At 41.0% G+C, this 24,990-nt stretch overlaps 1 protein-coding gene and 1 pseudogene across 1 annotated transcript; both read right to left on the minus strand.

Annotated features, from left to right (window-relative positions):
• Window positions 1–541: 541 nt before the first annotated feature.
• Window positions 542–20,731, minus strand: LOC121150831 (annotated as a pseudogene).
• Window positions 20,523–24,990, minus strand: LOC121150832 (leucine-rich repeat-containing protein 37A3-like). The gene is given in 4 exon segments (XM_040972005.1): window positions 20,523–21,780; window positions 22,083–22,602; window positions 22,605–23,462; window positions 23,511–24,990. Coding segments are annotated over 4 exon segments (3,888 nt in total). The 3' UTR covers window positions 20,523–20,750.

Below are 24,990 nucleotides of genomic sequence, written 5' to 3' on the forward strand. Positions count from 1 at the left end.
AATCCACAATTTTCAAAATCAGCAAGGGAGGGTAGGATGGGCAGTATCATTATGCTCCTGAAACTGGATATATTCAATTCATGAAATTTGTCCCTTTATATAAACAACAATTCTCTATTCTTGTTAAGCATGACAGATTTTAGAAGATTATCAAGTAATGTATGATGTGTTGATGCATACACGTTTAACACATTAACAAGTGGTAATGGGAAAATACAGAGGCTACCTATGTCTGTCGTCTGGCATTCTAAGGGGCAGCACGCATGCCGTGTTTTAGAAAGATGGCGAGTGATTTTGATAAAATTTCTTTTTCCCCCCATTTTAAATACAGGCTTATTTAAGACATCGCATTTTCCACTCAGATGCTTTGCTTGTAAAGTGCAGTGGCATTTCCTTTCCCTATGCACACATTCCATCTTCAAGTATTGAGAATGCCTAATGAATTACTATAGCAGCAGAACTTTAAATCCACCACAGCATTTGCTACAGGGTCGTCTGTTCTTACTGTGTGGCACGATGGTACCTCTGCACTGTGGTTGGCTTAATCTGCCTCCTCAGTGGTGGGCGCTGAGGAAGTATGGCCAGATAGAGGGGCTTCCCCACCAGGGAAGTCCTGAGATGTTCTTTCTAGCACACCTCCTGCACTCTGGGACAGCTTCATCATGACAGGATTGTAGACTTGGCCCAGCATTTTATGCTGCTGTTTAGATTCTTTTCTACTATCTGGTTCCTATCCAGTCAGTTGATGGTTTCATTGCATCTTTTCAAGAATCTTTTATTGGGCCTGGTGGCGTGGCCTAGCAGCTAAAGTCCTCGCCTTGAATGCCCCAGGATCCCATATGGGCACCGGTTCTAATCCTGGCAGCTCCACTTCCCATCCAGCTCCCTGCTTGTGGCCTGGGAAAGCAGTTGAGGATAGCCCAAAGCCTTGGGACCTTGCACCCACGTGGGAGACCCAGAAGAAGTTCCTGGATCCTGGCTTCGGATCAGCATAACATTGGCTGTTGCGCTCACTTAGGGAGTGAATCATCGGATGGAAGATCTCCCTCTCTGTCTCTCCTTCTCTCTGTATATCTGACTTTCCAATAAATAAATAAATCTTTTTTTTAAAGAAAAGAGAATCTTTTACTGATCTTCATCATTGGTCCTACCTTGAAGTTTTTCGTCTGCAGCAGTTGCTTTCATGTTAAACGCACAAGACTCAAGGGACTTCCGAAGAGACACCTGTCCCTCTGCTTGTTATCTTCAGTTTTATACTCCTAGGCTTCCTGACCATATGCTCAACATCGTTTTTGCTCAAATGATCCATGTTTTTAGTGATGGTATTGTTATCCATAGCAGAGGCAATGAGGCTGCAATGGGATCAATATCAAAAGTCACTGCAATGTGATGAACACCATGCAGGGTGCAGGATACATGTCCATGAATTCAACCTTACCAAGCATATTCACCATCATAAACCTGGGTGGGCATCCCAGGCTGGTTCTCAGAATAGGTAGTGGTGAAGGTCTGAGTCGGCTTGTAGGGAGGGTAGTTAGGTACTTGAGGAGGACAGTCATGACTCGACCAGCAGTTTCAATACCGAGGGAAAGATGAGTGAAATTCAACAGCAATATGTCTTGAACATTGTCAGATTTGTCTTCAGTTAGAGTGACGGCCTAGATGCTACACCATGGGCAACAGCTCTTACTCAGTTCCTCACTGTTAAAGAAGTCTTGAAGAATCATCTGAATTTCGGAAATTCTAGTAGAACCAGCCAACAGAACAGTATCGTGAGCCTGTGACCTATCTAATTTGGCATCTTGAAGGATTTTCTCTGTGGAGGTCAGGGTGTCATGGAAAAAGTCAGCATTCCACTCTTCAAATCAAGCACCGGCAATGGAGGCAAAGTTGAATCCTTCATTGCAAGAATCTACCTCAATGCTCACTTGAGTGTTAGACAAGAAGGTACGTTTAACTCATTCACAAAGTGTGTGCAGGTACCTGACAGTTTTCTTGTTATCACTCGTATTGTTATGCTTGCGTTTGAACTCAGCAACAAAACAACTGACGGTTTGATTGTCAAATTCTTCACCTAAGTGGGTGTCTCCAGCTGTGGATTCAACCTCAAACATTCTGTCTTCAGTTTTGAGGACAGACACATCAAAAGTGCTATCTCCCAGGTTAAAAAAAAAAAAATCAGTATTTTTCTTTCAGCATCACGCTTTTGGTTTAAACCACGAGCAAATAGCAGCAGTAGTTGATCATTGTTAATTCCAAGTGTGTTGAGACCAGCAATGCTTCTTGCGTTTGGCTGCTTGGTGCTGAAAGTTATTGAAGTAAGCAGATGCTGTGATCACAGAATCGGTAACAGCGATTCCAAGGTAGGCTTCTGTGATTTCCTTCATCTCTCTGTGTTATGGGACAACGTTAGATTTCTGTTCAAGTCATTTAGTAAATATAATTTGTGGGTTAGTCAGCACGGTGAATCGGAGACAAAAATGGGGGGAAAGTAAGTGAGCTGCTTGATTTCTGGAATTGAACCTACATTTGATCATCTATGGAAATGATTTGGCCTAAAGAAATCATTCAGAGGAAGAATTATCTACAAAATAGATTAAAACTGTGTACAAATCAAATATTATATTGACAAGCGGCTTTTGCTTGTTTAACTTGAAAATAAGTTAATAAATTCCCAGGATTAAAATTCTAAATGATATTAGGCAAGAATTGAAAAGGGAAGGATATTTTGTTTTTTCCATTTTCTTCCAAAGTCAGCGTTGCTATTGTGACATACATATTTCTTATCCATAGTCTATCCATCTACACAGTTCTGCAAGTTTGTGGAGAAATGGATAGTTCTTGTGGTCACATATGAAATGCCTTTGTAAGTGCTCTGTTCACTGTTTTTCGACTTAAAATATATTGGCAATCTTTCTGTAGAAATACATATGGATTTTTCTTACATTCTTCTTAACAGTTGCAAAGCAGCTCAGGTAAGCGTTGCTCTAGCCTGTTTCTTGCCTTATTGGTAGTCCTTTGAGATGTTTTTTGTTTTTCAACATTGCAGGTGATGCAGAAATGATTTATTTCTATATGACTTTATAGTACATGTATGGTAGTTAGGTATCCAAGACAGATCCCTAAAACTGGAATGGCCGTATCAAAATGAATGCATGTTTTTAGCTCTGATAGATATTGTTAAATGTGATTCCAAAAAGCCATTATGATTTTATGCTATGACGCAGTATGCAGCATGGGCTCTATCCCTTAAAACTCTCGTCCAAGCTAAACCTTAGTGACAGTTCTTGAAAATAATTGGGGGAGAAATTTTCCTTTGTTAGCGTTTCAATTTATATCTTCCTGATTACTAATGAGATCGGGAACGTTAACATCTTTTTGCTTTGTTTGTTTCCTTCTGAAAATTGTTTATGTCTTTGTTTCTTTATTTTTGGATTTTTTGATCCTTCGTTTCTTGCTTTGCAGAACTTACCTTCATTGGACGATTTTAAGTTTTACGTACTTTGCATATTATAAATGAATTCTTTTCTTTGAGGATTTGATTTTTTTCCAATTTGTGTGATAGTTTTTTGGACAGAGTCTTACTGTTTTTGCATACAGATGTGTTAATCATTCTCTTTACTGAAGTTATGCCTTTGTTTTTCACAGAAAGTTTCTTCCTGTTCCATGATTTTAAAATTATCCACCAAATTATTTATACTTTATGGTTTCATTTGATCTTCCTCTAAATTGTTGCTTAAATCTGTATTGTATAAATTATTTATTAATTATTTATTAATATAAATATAAACATATTTATAAAATTTCTTATTAATACATTTTCCTTACTAATTCAAAGATCATACTATTGGTTAAAGATTACTGTAGCTTTTATAAGTATTTTTATTCTTTGCTGGCCAAATTTTATTCTTTCATGATATTTGTTTTGAACACTCAATAGCTGTTTTCCATTTTGTACTTTAATTTAAAAATCAGATTATATAACTTAAAAACATGCTCTTGAAAGTGATTTGGGTAGATTGTTACACTAATTTGGGAAAACTCTACATATCCACATTCTCAAAATGTTGGGGGAGCAGGATTTGGTCTAGTAGTTACAATGTTCCCGTTCCATATCTAAGTGTCTAGGTTAGGTTCTAGCTCTAGCTGCTGACATTGATGTTTGTTAAGCATTGAGAGGCAGTGATAATAGCTCAAACAAGGGCTCCTTGCCTGTCATTTGAGAGATTGTGGTTCTGGCTCCTGGGCCTGCCTTGGCCATTGTGGCTGTTCCAGTGGTACACACTACATGGGTGCTCTGTCTCTCCCTGTATGTCCCTGTTTTTGTTTGTTTGTTTGTTTTTTCTTTCTATCTCTGCACACACACACATATCCCCTCACCTGTCTAATAAAATCTTTAACATTTCTGAGGGTTTCCATTCAGGAGTTTTGTATGTAATTTTTATCTTTCTTTCTTTTTCTATTGCTGGCAAAATTGAATATTCATTTGTAAAGCAAAAATCAGATATCTACTTAACATCATGATCAAAAAACAAGTTTCAGATGGAGAAAAAAGGTAAATATAAAAATGACATGATCTGTCTTTATACTTATGTCACATTCGCTTTCATGTGTGTTATTTTTATTCTTGGTGGGATCTATTTTCTATTTTGTGATTGATCATTTCCAGTACATTACAAATCCAATAATGTTTGTATTGGCCCCTATGGAAGACTTTTATTAGTTCTAATTATTTCTTGGCTGAATCAGTTATTTCTTCCATAAACAGTGATGTTATCGCTTCCTCATTGTGTGTTTTTTTTCCCTTATCCCATTAGGAAATCTCAGTGCAGACCATAAAATGATGTTGCTAACTGATTCTCATGCTTTGTTCTTCATTTTAAGAGGCAAGCATATAATAGTTGTAATTAAACTGCAAGCTTCTAATACGTGTACTCCATTGCACTAAGGGGTTTTTATTTATATTTTACAAAGAAGTTTGTTTATCCTTTTCTTGATGTCTGATTATATTTTTAACATTTAATATAATATTTTAATGAATTACATTAAGGGATTTGCTAAACAGAAGTACCTTAACATTTCAGAGATAAAACTCAGCTAATCAAAAGAGATTTTTAAAATCATTTTTCACTTGTACATTTTGTTTGGCAATAATTGCTGTTTTTCAGCTAACCTTAAATTAGCATAGTATAGGAATTCACTCTTCCCATTCTGTGATTCTTGGTATCTAAGTAAGCAACTAGCTAACTCCTCTTTCTTTTCTTATCCCCCCCGCCCTTTTTTCTGTTGTTGTTAAAGATTTATTTTTAGTGGAAAAGCAGATCAGATTTATGGAGAGAAAATTTACTCCCCAAATGGCCATGACAGCTGGAGCTGAGCTGATCCAAAGCCAGGAGCCAGGAGCTTTTTCCTGGTCTCCCATGTGCCAAGGCTTTGGGCCGTCCTCCACTGCTTTCCTAGGCCACAAGCAGGGAGCTGGATGGGAAATGGAACCGGTAACCATATGGCATCCTGGATCCACTGAGCCATTGCACTGGGCCCTCTTCTTTCTTTTCTACCTGCTGCTTTCCCCAATCTCAAACTTTCTCATTTATTTCTAATACGATGTTCTGTGCTGTGCTTTCCACATCATAGGTACTCAAGGACTAACTGTTGAATAATGAACTTGAAACAATTCTTTTAAATTTGCCTTTTCTCTATTTATATTTTTGCTAGTACTTAGCAATACTACAAATAAATACAGATCATAACTGTGCCATGTACACACTATACTCTGTTTATCTGAAAACAATAATAAAAGTTTTAGATACAACCATTGTCATGGTAGTAAGTTTCAACCTGGGCATCATGACTGCTAATTTATTTCCAAAGTACTGTGCATATTTCCCTACCAACAGCCTGGATATTAGGCAAGAAAAGTATCATTGTCTGTTGTCTGTGAGCCATTATCCCTTCATTTTGTTCTTAACACCAATGCTCTATCCACTCCACCCTTGAGAAATGAGAAGACTGTAACTATGTAGTCTAAATTCTAATAGAAATTAAAACACATCATTGCTAACTTTTTCACATTTGAATGTTTAATATAAAGGTAAAAATTGTATACTTGTGTCATTTATATGTGTGCAGATTGCCTATAGAGATTACATTAGGGAAGTTTGGATTTCATTATTTAAAAAGTATTGCAATAAAACCTACAGAAAAAAAAATGCATTGGCCATGTATTCAAAAGCTCTTTTATACAAGCTGGTTTACATCTGGCAAAAGATGAGAGGTCTGATTGAAAAGCAGTCAGATGAGAGCAGTATGCACTTCATAATACTGCATAATCTGATAAGCCCTTCGCGGCTTACCCCCATTGCGACAGTGGACATGGACAGGAACCTGGTCTAGGATAAGAAGAGCTGTCATTTATTCTATTGCCAAGGAGAAATTCATGCTGCAGCTATAGTTTACAAAATTTGATAAGATGGATCATTCTTTGTTAAAACAATAAAAGCTCAACATATACATACATGTATGAACAATCTCTTCTTCTTTTTTTTATTTTATTACATTGCATTATGTGACACAGTTTTTTAGGCACTGGGATTCCCCCTTCCCCTCCTCCAACCCTCCCCCCATGGTGGATTCCTCCACCTTGCTGCATTGCCACAGTTCAAGTAACAATCTCATATCAATTAACCAACTGTTTATTTAGTTTTCATACAGTTCTAACTAGTGAAACATTTTCCTGTGAAAATAATAGTGGAAGCCCGTTTTTGTCCCAAGAAAGTTTATAAAAACTGAACAAGAGCAATTTCTTAGCTGTAAACCAGAACTCGGTCCTTCACATCCAGCGCCTCATTTTGATTTTTCTGTCTCACTCACTCATGCGTGTACTTGTATGCATGTATACACATACATGTAAGAATCGGGATTTCCACTCCTCTTCTTCCCTCCTGTGGCTTATGTGTCCTCGATATTTGTTTAGGTACCTTCCAGCCCATGGTTGTTCACGACTTGTACTTGGCTGCACCTGATAACACATGCCCTGTGAATATGTGTTTCCTTTCTGTGTAGCTTCTCTTTGGAGGCATGGCTTTACAGGCTACCAGCAGAGTAGGGCAGTTGTGACTACTTAATCGTATCACTCAACATGCGATGCTGTTAGTCTTTGAGTGCAGTCATTCTAGTGAGTGTACCAGTCTCCTAGTTTTAATTTGTATTTTGCTAATGACTAATCAGTCTCTCTAATATCTTCCTCATTAAGTCTCCCATTTTTAAAAAAAGATTTATTTATTTTTATATTGCAAAGTCAGATACACAGAGAGGATGATCTTCCGTTCAATGATTCATTCCCCAAGTGACTGCATTGGCTGGTGCTGACCTGATCCAGAGCCAGGAGCCAGGACCTTCCTCCAGATCTCCCACACAGGTGCAGGCTCCCAAGGACTTGGGCCATCCTTGACTGCTTTTCCAGGCCACAAGCAGAGAGCTGGATGGGAAGTGGGGCTGCCGGGGTTAGAACCGGTGCCCATATGGGATCCTGGTGCATTCAAGGCGAGGACTTTAGCCTCTAGGCCACTGTGCTGGGCCCTAAGTCTCCTATTTTTAATTTAGACAATCCATACATATTATTCATCCTTAACCAGATGCATGTATTTTAAATATTTTCTATGTCTCTGACTAGTCTGTTGATTTTATTAAAGCATTTAGGGCTGAACAGAAACTTTTAATTATGGTGAAATATAGTTCATCATTGTTTTATTTTATATGTGCTTTCATTGTCGATATTTTCATCAAAAACAAAGTCATAGGCAATGTAGAATATTTTTCTTTAAAATTCTTATTATTGAGAGGTTATAAGATGGCGTCATAGGGTACAGACACATTTGATATGATAGAGAATCTTTATACAGGGTGAAGTACAAGAAGCAAATTGCAGGGAAAAAATAGGGGTCAGGCAGTAAGCAGCCTAATGAGTAGGATGATATTTTTAGAGAGCCTCTGGAATAACCTTAACAGTGGAAAAGAAGGGTTGGAACGAGGCTAGCTGATGGGCTACATGAAGCATTAGCAGCAGTGGAGATGCAAAGGTGGCCGAGCGCACACTTGTGACTAAGTTAGGATCCAGGTCTTATCGAGGTGCCTGTACAGTTTGCTGCTTGCTGCCATAACAAATATCGCAGACTGGCTTGCTTAAATGCCAGGAGCTTATGTTTTCATAATTCTGGGAGTCAAACGTGCAAGATCAAGGTATTGAAAACATTCCCTTCTCAAGTTTCTCTCTTTTGTTTGTGAGTAGCTATCTTTCCTTTACTTCTTTATGTGGACTTTCCTCTGTGTTTGTCCACGTCCCATACTCTTACAACAAGCAGATCAGATACAGGGTTAGAGCCTACTCATATGACCATGTTTTACCTTCATGACCTCCCTAAAGGTCCCAACTCCAAATATAGTCACATTCTGAAGCGTTGGAGATAAGCGCTTGAGCAAATGAATTTTCAGCTCACAGCGACGAGGTTTATGTTACATTGGCGACCTTATTAAATTGCCAGAGATTTAGACTGGCAGTGATGATTAGCAGTGTGAACAGGAACAGTCTTACAATGAAACTCCTGGCCTTTAACTCTCCCTTTCAGTTCTGCTGTAAAGGCATAAGAGGCGAACTCAAGTTCTACCACTTGGCAGATGGGGGGGATGATTCGATCATTTTCAGGCTAGCTGAAAAAAGAACATTTCTTTTTTTTTTCTAAAAAGTTTTTTTTTTTTCTTTGAAAATTTGTCTTTATTTTGCTTGAAAGTCAGCATTACAGAGAGAGAGGAAGAGGCTATTGTGGTCATTTGGGGGAAGACAGGGAGAGAAAGAAATCTTCCATGCACTGGTTCACTCCCCAAATCGCCATTATGGCCAGCGCTGGGCTGGTCTGAGGCTGGGAACCAGGAGCTTCTTTCAAGTCTCCCACATGGGTGCAGGAGCCCAGAGACTTGAACCATGCTCTGCTGCTTTCTTAGGCTGTAAGCAGGGAGATGGATTTGAAGTAGAGCAGCTGGGGCTTGAACCAGTACCCAAATGGGTGTCAGCAGTACAGGTGGAGGACTAGCTTGCTACACTACTGTGCTGGTTGCTGAAAATAACTTTTCTTATGATCCACAATAAAGGGCCTAAGATTATTTAGGCCATATGTAACTTTCATTTATAAAATTTTACAAATAACTCATAATATAATGTGTTAGAATAAATGTGCAGAATGTCAATGAAATGGAAAAAAAACAAATGATTTGAACTTTACTATTTGCATAGGTTCTAGGTAGGAAAAGGCCTTAGAACATATTTTATGCAGATTTCATATACATGATTTTCTTCTAAGAAGTGTGTGTGAGAGGAAGAACATGTACCTTCAGTATTAAACAGATAAACTCACTGGATCTGTAAGAAATTAGAACGACCTGCCTTTTGTCATAATACCAGGAAACGAAAGAACTGAGACTCAAAATAAAAAATTTTTTTTAAGATTTATTTTATTTTTGTTGGAAGTCAGATATACAGAGAGGAGAGACAGAGAGGAAGATCTTCCATCCGATGATTCACTCCCCAAGTGAGCGCAATGGCCGATGCTATGCCGATCCGAAGCCAGGAGCCTCTTCTGGGTCTGCCACGCGGGTGCAGAGTCCCAAAGCTTTGGGCCGTCCTCGACTGCTTTCCCGGGCCACAGGCAGGGAGCTGGAAGGGAAGCGGGGCTGCCGGGATTAGAACTGGCGCCCATATGGGATCCCGGGCGTGCAAGATGAGGATGTTAACCACTGCGCCATCGCGCCGGGCCCAAAAATAAAATGTTTTAAAACAGCAAAACATAAATATATAAGTAAAATACCAAAGCACAAGGGAAAACAATCACAAACAAGTGCAGATTACTGTGTAGCTCAATGCAGCCATTTAACAAAATGTCGGCAATACAGACAAAATTTAATACACACACTTTTTCATGCAATCACTGTGCTGATGCTCTTTGGCGTACAGCCCAAGATGCCTTCTTATTCCATTTCCTTCTCGAATCAGTAGCATTTGTACAGTTTTGAGAGTTAGCTTTGGCCTGTTCTATTTGTGTGTTTTATTATTTCTTACTGATTTTTCTCATCACTTTGAGGGACCTGGTAGGTGGTGCCTTATAAATAAGGTGAGAGTTGGCTAGCTGTTACATGCAGCGATGACTGGCAAGGACAATTATTTTGACAGGACTCTTCATTGTGATGGATCTGCAGAAAGGTCTTTATTCCTAAAAGCTGAAGAATGTGGTGTAGATGGGTGAATGTCTTAGGGATTTGCTAACCTGGTTCTTAAAAAGCAGCTTCAGTGGGAATGCTGAAATGGCTGAGGAAATTGGCTCAGATGATGAAATAAAGCGTATAGCATCTGGAAGGAAGCCTTGTTGCATTTCCTTTGTTATGACAAAGCAGCAGAATGACATTATAAAACACAGAAACTTAAGAAAAGACTCTTTACATCTTTAAATATTTAAATATTCATATACTTAAATATTCATCGAGAAGGCATCAACAGTTTTATTTATGTGTCTGTTTGCTAAATACTTCTATCACATTTACTATTTGCCAGGACTCTTTCTAAATAATGGGCAACTCTGCGAGCCAGGAGCTACTCTACTCTTTACAAGTGATGGCACTGAGGGTCTTACCCCAGGCCACACTTAGCATTGAGTGTTCCGGAAATCAAATGAAAGAACATGTGTAGGACCCGGCGACGTGCCTAGCAGCTAAAGTCCTTGCCTTGAATGCCCGGGATCCCATATGGGCACTGGTTCTAAACCCGGCAGCTCCACTTCCCATCCAGCTCCCTGCTTGTGGCCTGGGAAAGCAGTCGAGGACAACCCAAAGCTTTGGGACCCTGCACCCGTGTGGGAGACCTGGAAGAAGTTCCTGGTTCCTGGCTTTGGGTCGGCATAGCACTAGCCGTTGCGCTCAGTTGGGGAGTGAATCATTGGACTGAAGATCTTTCTCTCTGTTTCTCCTCCTCTGTATATCTGACTTTCCAATAAATAAATAAACCTTAAAAAAAAAAAGAAAGAACATTTGTAGAGTTATGGCAATTCTTAAGAGAAAGGACTGATGATTTACCCACTAATAATATATTCCCATCTGGAAAATTGTAAAGCTAGTCTTTGAGAAGATTATGTCCTATATTTAAAATATTGTGAGGTCTCATGCTGTATACATCTAATGAATGTTAATTAAACCACCACAGACAGAGAAAAAGAGAGAGTGTGAGAGAGGAGTTGCAGATGGGACCAAGAGAGAGAATGATGGACATGTCAGTATTACTGGCAGTTCCTCCCTCATCATCATTCCTCTGACCTGGTTTTGTTCAAGGCAGAGTGTCCCAAGCAAGCTTTCAGTCATCTGCTTGTTCTCGAGTTCTGCTGCACATATTACTTTGCTTTGCTTTACTTTGTATCATCCCAATATTCAGAGATACAATATATTTTTTTTTCTCACAATATATTTTTTTTTTCTCACGGGTCCTAAAGCACAGTCCAGTGCTCAGTTGAAAAAGAGCAATTTGCTCCAATGCTACAGAACAAAAAAACTTTATTAGATTTAGAGAAAGCAGGCTAATTTCCAAAGTTTCATCATTTTTAAGAATTTTTAAAGATAACTTTGCAAAACATTGTTTTTCTACGTTCAATGTTTCACACGAGGCTTACGTTTGTTGCTTAATCTTTACATAAGTGAGTTGGCTTGTACAAGGTACATGAACAAGCATATTCAAGGAGACCTGAAATGGCCACACATTCTTGTACCAGAGTAGGTGAGACTAGGCCATACATTCAAATCCATGTGCTTCTTCCTGTCCCTTCAGTTTTGTTTTGTCTAAAGTGCCTAACTCTCTAATCATCAGTGTGTTGGACAATGCTTTGGAAAGTACAGTGACTGGAGAGCTTAAGTGTTGATGCCTATACTGCCATGATTTTCCAGGGTCAAAGCTATGTGTTGGGGCCTGGCATGATGACTTGACTGGTTAATTCTCTCCGTTCAAGTGCTGGGATCCTATATGGATGCTGGTTCCTATCCCAGCAGTTCTTCCCATCCAGCTCCCTGCTTGTACTCTGGGAAAGCGGTCGAGTATGACCAGAAGCCTTGGGTGCCTGTTCCCACATGGAAGACCCAGAAGAGGCTCCTGACGCCTTCCTTCAAGTGAGCTCAGTTCTAGCCGTTGCAGCCACTTGGGGAGTGAATCAGCATATGGAGGATCTTCCTGTCTCTCTGTAAATCTGCCTTTCCAATTAGAAATTAAAACTTTTTCTTTTTTTTAAGCTATGATTTGGGAAATTCACTCTTTTCTGACTTCACAACCCTTTGAAGAAAGTGTCCTTTAGGAATAAATAAGATAAGTAAAGGTTAAAAATTATTTACCAGTAGTCTATCTTGTCCTGCAGCTTCATGTTTGTGGGTTCGATCCCGGGCCCTTTTCCAAGCCTTTTTGTAACAAACAGCTGACAAAAATGTAAACCAAACACATATTTTTATATTTATACACAGAACAAATACTGAGTAACTGTTTATTGCTGTTGTCCTAAGGTTTTTTTCTTCCTAGATCTGTTACAAGCCTCTGCCCCTGTGAGTAACATCTATCCTGGTGGTAGCCCTCCTTCTAATTGAAGCATTGTTGTAACCTTAGAGTTTATAAGAAGTTTTGAAGATCCTTGGATGCAGAAGGCATTGGATCAGTTGTGGAACTTGGTAACATTCCCACAGAGCATCTCACAAACTTTTTGTAGAATAAAATATTTATTGAGTTGTAACAAATAAAGAAGGCATACAAATCCTGTGGGCATTTCTGCTTTCTTCTTTTTAGGATGCTGCAACTGAACATGAGAGATTAGATGATTATGAATAAAATCCACTTACTTTTCACAGATCTAGAGGTAGAAATTCCAAGGGACACACTTGATATCTGGTGAGAAACCAGTTTGTAGATGAATGAATTTTTTCTGTAACTTTTTTTGGGAAAAAGGGCAAAAGATCTCTCCAGGATCTCTTCAAAAGCCATTGATCCTGATCTTGAGGGGTGCATCCTCAAAAACCAACACCTTCCAAATACCTTAACACTGGTAATTAGCTTTCAGCATATGAATTAGATTTCAACATACGGGTGACATCAACATTCAGTCCATAGCAACATCACAATGGGTTTTTCACAAAATTTTTGAACAGACTTACCTAACTGCCCCTTACATAAAAAAATGGAACTTTATCAGCACCTGAAGCCCCTGCCTCTTCTGCAATGACAACTATAATTATCGTCACTATCATCACTGTTTTGCAAATTGTGTTGATAAATATTTCAAATTTTTTTTTGTTACTTGGCTAGCACGTGTGATAACTATGAACCTCTTTTCTGTGTGTTTTGGTGAATATCTGTATGTGTTTCTGTTAGTACACAGACCTAAGGGTCACATCTTTTTTCTCCTCTTACCTTCCTTTGGATTAATCAAAACAGCTAAATCATTTGCCTTCTTCCAAACTATTTCTTTTTTATGGATTCTTTTTTCTATTTTTCATAAGCTACAGTTGTCCAACATGGGTTCAATGTCCCAAGGACTTGAGCCATTCTTTGCTGCTTTCCCAGGTCATAATCAGGGTGCTGGAATTGAAGTGAAACAGTTGGAACACAACCTAGAGACATAGGATTCAGATGCCACAGGGCAGGGGATTATCCTGTGGAGCCATAATACCAGCCCCCAGAGTGGCTTAACCATGGTTAATGTTACCAGGAAAGTTTGGTGGGTTATTTTCTCAGCTTGATATAGAAATAAAAGTCAGGAATTGGTTGCATACAGATAAGTTTTATTTGTGAGATGACCAACTGAGCATGGAAAGCATCATGTGAGAGAGAGTAAGAGAGAGTGAGAGAGAGAGAGAGCCAGAGAGATGGGAGAGGTGCCTTTTGAAAGGAGAAAGGTAGAGACACCAAAGGCATGAGGAAGTGTCTTGAGATTTTGAGTTTCCTGACGCCCTCCTTATTGGGTGGAAACCTGCAGGTAAAAGGTTTCCCATTTGTGGTCTCTTAACTAGTTAGAAGTGGCTGGGCAATTCTTATGCCACCCACTTGAAGGTATGGCCAAGATTTCAATGGGCTCGGATGGTCGGTTAATGAGGGGGAAATAACATGAAATGTGATCAGAAACATACACAAGGCTCAGAGCATGTGTGGACTTGAAACCGGTGATAAGAGGATTTACTTTTAATCTAACGCAAAGAAATCCATCAGAGGATTTCAAATAAGGAAGTACTAGGAATTAAGTTAGGATAATTTTGGCTGGGATGATGAATTCGATTTTTAGGGCACAGGAGAGGAAGTAGGGAGATTAGGAAATTACCCTGCTTGACTTCTAGTTGAACACGACAGATAGCACACACGTACGCCTTTATTCCCACCTGCAATTAGGCCAAAATGACAAGGAAGGGACAAAGCAAGGATGAATTCAGGAAGATGAGAGAACTATGATATGGGAGATGACAACTGCTGACTTTTCTGTGTTGAACAGGAGAATGGAGTTTTACCATCTGCAGAGCCTTGGGGCATCTCACTCAGCTCAGGGACAAGATGTCATTTTGGATAACAATGAGAGCAAATGTTCCTGGCTCTCCTTCCTCCACCTGGGTGAGATTGCTTCTTGAAGATTGCTTCTTGATAGCCTTACGTTCCCTAAGCAGGAGACTAGATACTACTCTCTGAGGAATGCAGAAATTTGACGTTTTGTTATATGAAAAGTACAACTTAGAATCCCTTATGCAATTTTATTCAATCAAAAAGTTTACTAGATGATCTGAGAATGAGTCTTTGATCATTAAAATGGTAGATATATTCTTACCTTGATCCTTGTTTAAGACAGTTATTAAAATTTTATTATTATTATTATTATCATTTTATGATACAGTTCCACAGTCTCCTGGTATTTCCCTTATCCATGCCCCAATTCCGCCCCCCCCCACCTAGTTCCTCTACATCATTACTAAAGTATAGTTCTTCATGCACGGTCATATGTCCATCATTGCGGGCATGGACAATGGCAGAGAGTCCAGCATCCTACTGTCAAGATATAGTAAACAGTTTCATTGTAAGTCCATCTTTGGAAGTAGAAATGCATACTACATTGTATCCTCACATCTGGATATGTTAGTCTTCATTTCACAGCTACTGTACATCCCCTCAAATGAAAAATTATAATACAGAATCAACATCAGAAAGAAAAATAGAAATTTACAATGCCATAAAGTTAAATAACATGTTACTAGATATGACAGTCTCCATTACACAGTTATTATACATCCCTTTAAATGAAAAGCAACAAAACAAAATCAATATCAGGAAGAAAAAAGGAAATTAGCAACACCATGAAATTAAATAACATGCTACTAAATGATTAATGTGTAGCTGAAGAAATGAAAATCAAGAATCTTCTAGTAGAAAACGATGCTACTGTATGACCTATAAGTAATTGAAGAATTTAATCAGAAGAAAGTGTTTTGAAGAGATGAAAGTAACAGAAAACAACAAAACTCATGCAATATAGACAGAGTTTTAATCAATTTCCTTTGTTTTAAGACCTTCTCATTTCTATCTTTTTCTGCTTGCATTTAGAATTGAACTGCCTCTTCTTTCTAACATATCTTCAAATCTCTGAACTCACTTATATCCATCCTTTTCATTCCCACGTAAAGACTGAACAGTTCTTTCCTGATCCCATCTATTTCTTGTGTCATACCTCCAGAAACTCAGTGCAGAATTTAATTTTATGCTTTCCACTTCTAACTTGGAAAGAACAAGGTGATTAATATTACGGTCTGTCTTCCTGTTCACAGTTGTACCATGTAGTTTGCAGAAACCTGCAGCAGGAAAACCGCCTTTGCATCTTCTGGTATGGGTTTCCTCAGCACTGGTTGTCAGCCTTTAAGACAGTGCCACCTGTGTCCTGTTGATTTTTTAAATGTTTCACTGTAGGACCAGTAGTCAAGTGCACCAAGATTACATAGTTTATGTTACAGAACAACTCCCAAGCCTGGGTTTCTCATTAAAGTTATTTCATTTCCAATGACTCTCCTGAGCTATTCTCCATATGGGCTCAGTATTCCAAGCTGAATTCACATCAATCCATGCAACTACTATCACTAAGAGAAGGAGGGAAGGCTGGGGATTGAGAATAGCATTTAAATACCTCCATCCAGAGATAGTGAAACTCATTTTTTCTCAAATTATTTGGCCAAAATAAACCTCCAGCCATGCTGACTTCATGGGGTACAAGAGAGAACTCTGTGTGCCTGCAATAGGAAGAGGATCTAATAAATTCCACAGAAGAGGTGGCATCTATTGAACTAGAAAAAGAAGTTAGAAATCAACGAAGCTTTAAGAATAAGAGGAATTCTTGAAAAAAAGGAGCAGAATTTTCTAGAAAATAAAGGTAGAGCATTTCTTGGAATTCTATGTTAAGCCAAACCACGAGGAAGGTGTGAAGATGGAACTAGTTCTTTTAAAAAGATTCATTTATTTTATTGGAAAGGCAGATGTACAGAGAGGAGGAGAGAAAGAGAGGAAGATCTGTCCGATGATTCACTCCCCTAGTGGCTGCAACAGCTGGTGCTGCACCAATCCAAAGCCAGGAACCAGGAACTTCTTCCAGGTCTCCCACGTGGGTGCAGGGTCCCAAAGCTTTGGGCTGTCCTCTACTGCTTTCCCGGGCCACAGGCAGGGAGTTGGATGGGAAGTGGAGCTGCTGGGATTAGAACCGGCAACCATATGGGATCCCAGAGCGTTCACGGCGAGGACCTTAACTGTTACTGGAACTGGTATTTTTGACGTTAGATGTCTCAAGTATTCTTGCTTAGAGGTTAAGCAGGAAATTTTTACCAAAACAAAGGAGCATTAAATCAATAAGCTGGTATAGAATCTTTGTCATGGAATCTAAACAAGAGTTTCAACTTTTCTAAGAGGACAAGAGAATTCTGAGGATGAAACTGACAGGAAGCCAATGGATTTCAGACAAATGTGCTATTGGCCTAGAGAGCAGTCTAAAAAAGATGCTGAATAAAAGGCTCCTGGAGTTATTTCTCTCTGGAAGATGAGGAAATGCAGAGATTATCTGATGTGTCTGAATCTGTTGAAGGCACATTTCTACTTCTGGCTAAGAACTTAGAGTTGAATCAATGAAAAGCATGCATCGATAAGATAATTGACATGAAATGGAAATGTTATTATAGTTTACAATATGACTCTGCTGTGAATGAGATTTTAAAAAATCACAATAGCATAAGCACCGAGTGTTTATTTTATGAGCAACCATTCAATAATTATTAATGGGCATAGGGAGTGATATGTGTGTATGAGATAGTGTGCACTATAAGGATTGAAATGATTTTCTTAAATGAGTAAATAGGTCTCCAAAGTAAAGCAAAGAAGTAGAAATACAAGCATAGTAATTTTAAAATATTGTGACAAACACTAACACTAGCGAGAAAAGAAAACCAATTGAAAACAGTTTGCATTTTTTGCGACAGTGGTAGGAATAGCAGACTGTTGGGTTTTGGTGTAAGTCTTATAATCCACCTTTTAGAACTATACATTTATATAGGCCATCAGAATAAACAGAAAACAATGCTTTGGATCAGAACGATAACAAACGGAGGTGGTAGTGTGAGAGGAGTTAGACTGGGTAATAGGCAGTTAGGGTATTCTGGGTCCCTGAGTCATCATTTTTTCTCAAATATAAAAGAGTATTCTCTCCACCACGTCTTGGATTAACCAGAGCTCGTTTCTCCCAAGAGACAAGTGCATATTTTAATATATCAAGAACATGCTGGGCCCGGCGAGATAGCATAGGGGTTAAAGTTCTCAACTTGCACGCCAGGATCCTCTGTGGGCGCCGGTTCTAATCCCGGCAGCCCCGCTTCCCATCCAGCTCCCTGCTTGTGGCCTGGGAAAGCAGTCGGGGATGGCCCAAAGCCTTGGGATCCTGCATCCATGTGGGAGACCCGGAAGAGCTCCTGGCTTTGCATTGGCTCAGCTCCAGCTGATGCAGGCACTAGGGGAGCGAACCATCAGACGGGAGATCTTCCTTTCTGTCTCTCCTCCTCTCTGTATATCTGCCTTTCCAATAAAAATAAATAAATCTTTTTTTTTTTTTTAAAAAAAGAACATGCTTTCCCAAGAGGCAGGGTGTATTGATATATCAAGTTCCCCACCTAAAGCCCCAGCCCAGTTCCGTCTCTGGCCATTGGAAGGAGGTAGTTTCAGAGTGGTCTCTTTATTTGTTAAAAAGGGACTGACGAGTTGGCTGATAATAACTTTGGGGCCTTTTGTCCCAGGGCCACGTACCTTGGAAAACAGGAATTTTCCTTTGTTTATGGAGAAACCCCTTTGGGGTGAACTGTTAAGACACTTTCCCCACCATTAATTCGGGTTGTTTTTCTTTCTTTCCTCCTGCTGCCACTATGGCAGAGGTCTAGCATCTTTTTCTCTCCTCCTCTTGCCCCATGGCAGGAGGTAAGGGTTCTTTCTCTCTAGAATCCCCCTCACATACTAGGACAGGAGCTCCTCTTCTCAGCTTTTCCAATAAAACTTGCTTTAAAACTAAACTGTGTCCGCATGAAAATTCTTCTTTCTGTGAGACAAGAATTGAGGTTGCTGCTGTACTCGGGATCAAAAACCCTACAACAGTAGGAGACAATCTTTGTTCAGCTTTGTGCATGTTAACTTTGCCATGCCTCAGACCTTCTAGCATGGCTTAATGATGTCAATTACTTTCAAAAATAATTTTTAAGATTGTATCTTTGGTTCAAATATCAAAATGTTAGATGAGAGAAGAGGGTACATATAGCATACTTTGTTGGTTTGGTTCTGCTCTAAGATATTTAAATAGAAGAAGATATTATAATAGTCAATTTTTAATATATTTTTATTTTGAATTTTTTAATTACGTGCTACAATTTCATATAGACTGGGATTTTTCCCCCAAACTCCCACCCCCTGACAGATTTGCTCCATTTTACTACAGTGGTATAGTTCTTCATAAGGAATCATAATTCCATCAGTCTTATTTAAGTTTACCCCGACATTGCTGGTACAGACAATGTCAGACAGTCCAGCATCCCATTAATTCATTTTTTAAAGCAATGCTACACAGATTCTAAGCGGTGTCCTCAAATCTTAGAGAAAGCCATAATGAGTCAAGTCTTATGAGATGAAAATAAAATAGCATGTTGTTGAGCATTGGTCATTTGCTTAATGAGAGTCAATATAAGCAATGAGACCCATTTAAGTTTTTGCTAATCAGCACCTTTTAAAAGATTTATTTATTTTTATTGAAAAGTCAGATTTGTAGACAGAAGGAGAGAGACAGAGAGAAAGACATTCCATTCACTGGTTCACTCCAGAAGTGACCACAATGGCCTGAGCTGACCCCATCCAAAGCCAGGAGCCTCTTCTGGGTCTCCACCATGGATGCAGGGTCCCGAGGCTTTGGGCCATCCTTGATTGCTTTCCCAGGTCACTACTAGCCTGGGAAGGGAAGTGGAGCAGCCAGGATATGAACCAGTGCACATATGGGATCCTGGCACATGCAAGGCAAGGACTTTGGCCACTAGGCTACCATGGAGGGCCCAGATGTTTTTTCTTTTAACAGAAAAATATATAATAGGTCTGATTCTTCAGTGGTGTGAGTGTTTTCACTGCTACACTACATGTAGGTCACATGTCCTAATCCACATTATACTAAAGAGTCCCTAGCAATAACACATTGGGGGATAGCCAAACCTATTTCTTCAGTTTATTCATTTTTGGTTGGTTGATGTTAAGAATGACATAACTCAAATTCATTTCAACAAGCTTCAGTATGAAATCCTAAATCCTCCAGGTAAGAAATCTCCCGTGTCCTCATCTGTTTCAACACAACTGGAATAGCTGACTTTTATTCCTCCTTGGTATTCAGGCTGCAGCAGGAAGAAGATTGTAAGGCCAATTGATTTCTGACTGTGCTGTGGCTATGTTTCTTTTAAGAAGACAATCAATATATTCTGGCTGAGGGTCTCTCAAAAGAAAGATACTGACGGTGATGAGACGTATGAGACATAGTGCAGCTTTTGAACAATTCATAATCTCTGTATAAGTAGAGATAAGTCAAAAGTGTATGAAAAATAATTGGCAACAGGAAATGAGATGGAGGCAATCGCTTCTGTAAGAATTCACAGCCAAGAGTGACCACAGTGAGCTAGCACGGTTGGAAAAATCTGCCTGGGAAGGGACTGGGTATATTCTTGGTAGATTTATTTGAGTGAGAGCAAATGTCAGGGATTGAGGATGGGGGAGAGATGACACAAAAAGACTTTGTTTGAATGATAATGGGAAAATAATAGTACTCACAAAAGCCTAGCAGTAAATATATTAAAAACATAACTGTTAGATAATCAGAACTCATTTTCTTTTTTGTTAATAAACTAAATTATTTTATTTTATTTTATTTTATTTTTAGAAGGGAAGTGCTTTTATAAATGGAGGCAGCCCCAGCAAAAGGGCTTACTCGGTGAGCACCTCCTCAGGGGCTTCGCTTTCTCCTTCGGCAGTCGACTCAGCGGCCGCCATCTCGCCCGGGCCTTCGCTCATGCTTGCCCCTCTCACGAAGATTGCTTCCTCGTCAGAGGTTTCATCATACAACCTTTGAGCCAGTTCCTTCTGGCTCATTGCCCGGCGGGGTTTGCGCTCACCCCTTCAGCCAGCGCAGCCACCTCACCAAGAAGCCCACCTGCTTCTTCTCGCGTCTTTGCTTGAGGGAATCTTCGTAAAGGTCGCTTAGACCTTTTCCTATGTCCTCCTCCTCGGCGTCGGCTCTTGCCCTGTGAGAGTAAATCCCAACGAGACAGGCTCCCGTTATTAAGATCATCACAGCTACAGTGACAGATATTGCCATGATGAGTATTTTGTTAAGGCTGTATCTTGGGACTTCTTTGAGCTCACTTGGCTCGATCATTCCTGCATCAGTCTGGCCTCCTGGGCTCTCGCTGATGTAGTCCTCTTCTTTCCAGCCGTCTGTGTCCCATTCTGCCTTGGCCGCCTTCACTTGTTGCTGCTGCTCACTGAGGAGCTTCATGAGGAAGCCGGTTCTGGAGATGAGCTTGGCACAGGACAGCTGCACCTGGGGGTCCGCACAGTCCATCTGCAGAGTCCTGATAACTATTAAAATGAACTTTCTCACGTCATTATTGGGGATGAGGGACCGAAGCTGCTGGTTCAGTTGGTCCCCTGGGGATGACTGCAAGGGGTAAGTAATGCCTGTAGGCATGGAGGGGATGTCCCTGCCCATGTTAGGGTTCCCCCATTGCATTTTCTCAGTGGGGGCAATCTCAGGGGAACCAGTGGCCAATGGATGCCCCTGGGCTGTGCTGGCAGGGGGAGATTCTTCTGGCACAGTGTTTCCTAAGTTATTTGCTGCAGCAAGGCTGGCTTCAAGAATGTCTTCTGCATGTGGTACTGGAAGAGCTATCACTTTCCGAGAAGGAAAATCCTGACAACTCGAGTCTCCAGAAGAGGGAGAAGGCTCTTGGGGAGGGGAATCAATGAGACTTTGTAGGGCGAGGAACGCAGGCCTCTTTACAGAGCTCCATGTGTTGATGGGATTTTTCCTTTTCATCTTCAGTCTCCGTTTGGTTTTGAACACTGGAGAGAGATCAATATTATTCAGGTGGTAATTCCCTCTGGACTCTGGTTCTGCTCCCACTTTGGTCTTAGACGTTCTAAAGACAGCATGAGGATCAATTAAGCGGTAATTCACTCCATCATATAAACTTGGTTCTGCTGCCTCTGTCTTTTTTGTCCTAATTTTTGCTATTTTTAAAATATTCAACGTTTTTTCTGGCTCAGAGAGAGACTTTGCACGGGCTGCAGCAGACGGCCTGCCCACGATGTACCTCTTCAGGGAAGAGGCGTCCCTGGCATTGTGCTCCTCTGTGAGTGGGGGCTCTGGGTAGAAGGAGTTGGCCACCAGGTGCCAGGGCCTCTGGGCCACATGAAGCTCCTCCTGCTCCTCGGCTCCTGCGCTCTCAGCCGGCCTTGCACGGTGCCCTCCACAAGGGGGCGCGCGTTCTCTCTCCTCCTGATTGTCTCCTGCTGCATCAGCATGGCAGCTTTTTGTGTTTTTTTAATCTCATGAATTTTTTGTTCAATATTGTAGTTTATCAAATTTTTCAGAAAGTGGATCTTTCTCATTTTACGTTCATTAGATTTTAAAGAGAAGTCTTTTGGACTGGTTTTCAAGTGATCCACAGATCTATCTTCTTGTGGACTGGAAAAGAACAATTTAATGTAGGGTAGTAACACCGACTCTATGTCTTCTACACTGCTGCCTGAGAAATAAGGCAATACGTAATTTAGTGAACTGATAACATCTTTTTCATTTAAGTCTAGTCGCTCACTTGTAGAGTCTAGAATGCCAAACTTATGTTTCTCTGAATTCTCTGATTCAATAATTAATTTCGTGCTAGTGTTCCTCTTCCGGGCCTGCAGTATCTTCAGGAATTCCGCTTTGGGATTCCCCGTCGTTGGTTCTGGTACACAAGATTGTTTCTCAGACACTCACTGCGACAGTGCAGCTTGACTGTCTTGCAGACAGCCTCAATATCCTTTTTAAATTGGCAGAGGCAGCAGGCCATGGAGTTCGGTAAGATCAGTTTTTCCAGTTCGAGAGACTTCATGAGGATGTTCTCAACTGTGCTGATTGACACCAGTGTTCTTCCGAGGTCTAGATATTTTAATGCTGGCAAATTAAAAAGATAGGGATCTTCGACAGTTGTCAATGGATTCTGATCAAGATTTATCACATGCAAAAAATGCATTCCATGCCGTACCTGAAATGTGCCAAAACTCACTTCTGCGAGTAAATTGCAACCAAGATTTAAGTGCTGCAGGGATAGCAGGCCTTCAAATGAATCCTTATGTAATTCAGTCAAATAATTTTCACTGAGAATCAAAGTCTCAGCCCAGCAATATGCTTTCCATACATTTTTGTCAATGTAGGATATAGCGTTTCCTTGGAAATTTAAGATGGTGAAGGTGTCATTGTGGGCACTGAAGGATCCTGGCACAGGCACTTGGTGGAGCTTCTGCCACGGGCTGAGATTGGTACATGACAGCATTCCATTTTTGCAGGTACAGAGCTCGCAGATGTCCGTGCTGTTGGGGGTGCTTTCTTTTGACTCAATGAAAGTAGTTAGCCGGGTAGCATACTCAGCAGCCTTGACTTCAGGATACAAAGTTGGAAACTGCCCTGGAGGTGGAGCTGTAGTCTTCAGGATTTTAGAAGGGCCAACCTCTGGAGCAGGGACTGGAGCTTTGATAGGCTCCAACTCTGAAGGCAGACCGGTGACTCGGGAATCTGAAGGCTGACCCGTGACTCGGGAATCTGAAGGCTGACCCGTAACTCGGGAATCTGAAGGCTGACCCGTGACTCAGGAATCTGAAGGCTGACCCATGACTCGGGAATCTGAAGGTTGACCCGTGACTCGGGTTGATGTTGCTACAGTTACTATATCACTAGTTGGCTCTGGTGGCCGAGTTAGAGTAACCGAAATAGTTGTAGGCTTGACCTCTGTAGATAAATTGAGAGGATTGCCTGTGACTTGTTGAGTCTGGCTCCGGTCTGTATATGTAGGTGGCACCTCAGAATGCCTTGGAGGTGCTGCTGATGTAGTCTCCAGGGCTGTAGACTGTTCAGCCAACGTGGTGGGTTCTGGGATTTTGAAAATTTCTGTCTTCACAGCTTCAACTGTGACACTGACTGGCACTATATGCTGAATTGGAGCTACAACCTCCAATGGAGGCTCTGGAGGCTGAGCTGAGGTCTTCTGCAGGGCTGGAGATGATTCAACTTCCGCAATTCTGGATTGAAAAGCCAGCTGAATATCAAACGCCTGAACTGTGACTTCAGTCAGGTTTGGATGCTGCGCCTGAACCAGCTCTGCCTGTGGAAGTGTCACCTCAGGGACACCTGGAGGTGGTGTTTTGGCATTCCTCGGGGCTGTAGAATGTTCGACCTCCACAGCAGGACTCGGGTTTAGATGCTGAGTCAGAATTGCATCTGGACTCGTTCCTGTAGGTTCTTTCAGGGCGGTTGCATGCTCAGCCTCTGCAGTGGGTTCTGGACCATTGGTAGGTGTAGGTGGTAGGTTCAAGGTCTGATCTGTGACACTGGGTGTCACTGGAGGTTGAGGTGGAGCTGGCGTTGGAACGGCCACCTCTTGCAACACTGGAGGTTGAGCTCCCACCTCTGTAGATGGCTCTGTAAGCTGCACAGGGGTCTCCTGAGTGGTTGGAGCCTGGTCAACCTCTATATTGAGTTCTGGAGTTGGGGTATTTCCCAGGTCCCAATGTGCAACTGTGACCTTGGGCAGGGCTGCATGGTGAGTCTGGACCTGGTCTGGATGTGAAATCTCAGAGTCCAGAGTTGTTGTGGTCTTCAGGGCTGTAGAATGTTCAGCCTCCACACTGGGTCCTGGAGTTATAGTCAGCTGCAGCTTCAAAGGCTGAAAGGTGACCCTGGGTAATATTAGATACGGAGCCTGTTCCTGAGCTGGTTTGGGGACCGTTGCCTCCTCATCTACAGATTCTTGAAGTGGCTCTCGAGGTTGGGTTAGGGGCTCCGAAGAAATGACACCCTCTGTAGTAGGAGATGGAGTCAGGTAATATACTTGGGGTTGGCTTTTGGAACCCACAGTCATTTCCGGATGTTGAGCGGACACTTTCAGCCGTGGTGGAGACGGAAGGGTGATCGGAAGGGCCTCCAGGGGTTCAGCTGGAGATTCCCATTCTGTAGGGATAGGCTCTATCTCCTTAGGGGAAGCTGCAGTCTCATCCATGGCCTCTGGCTCAGCTGCAGAAGGTAAGGCTGGGTAAGGCTCAACCTCTGAAGGTGAAGTGAAGGTGACCTCAGGATCTACTGACTTATCCAT

The sequence above is a fragment of the Ochotona curzoniae genome, unplaced genomic scaffold (genome assembly GCF_017591425.1).
Source record: "Ochotona curzoniae isolate NIBS_2020 unplaced genomic scaffold, NIBS_Ocur_1.0 contig_2210, whole genome shotgun sequence".
Lineage (NCBI taxonomy): Eukaryota > Metazoa > Chordata > Mammalia > Lagomorpha > Ochotonidae > Ochotona > Ochotona curzoniae.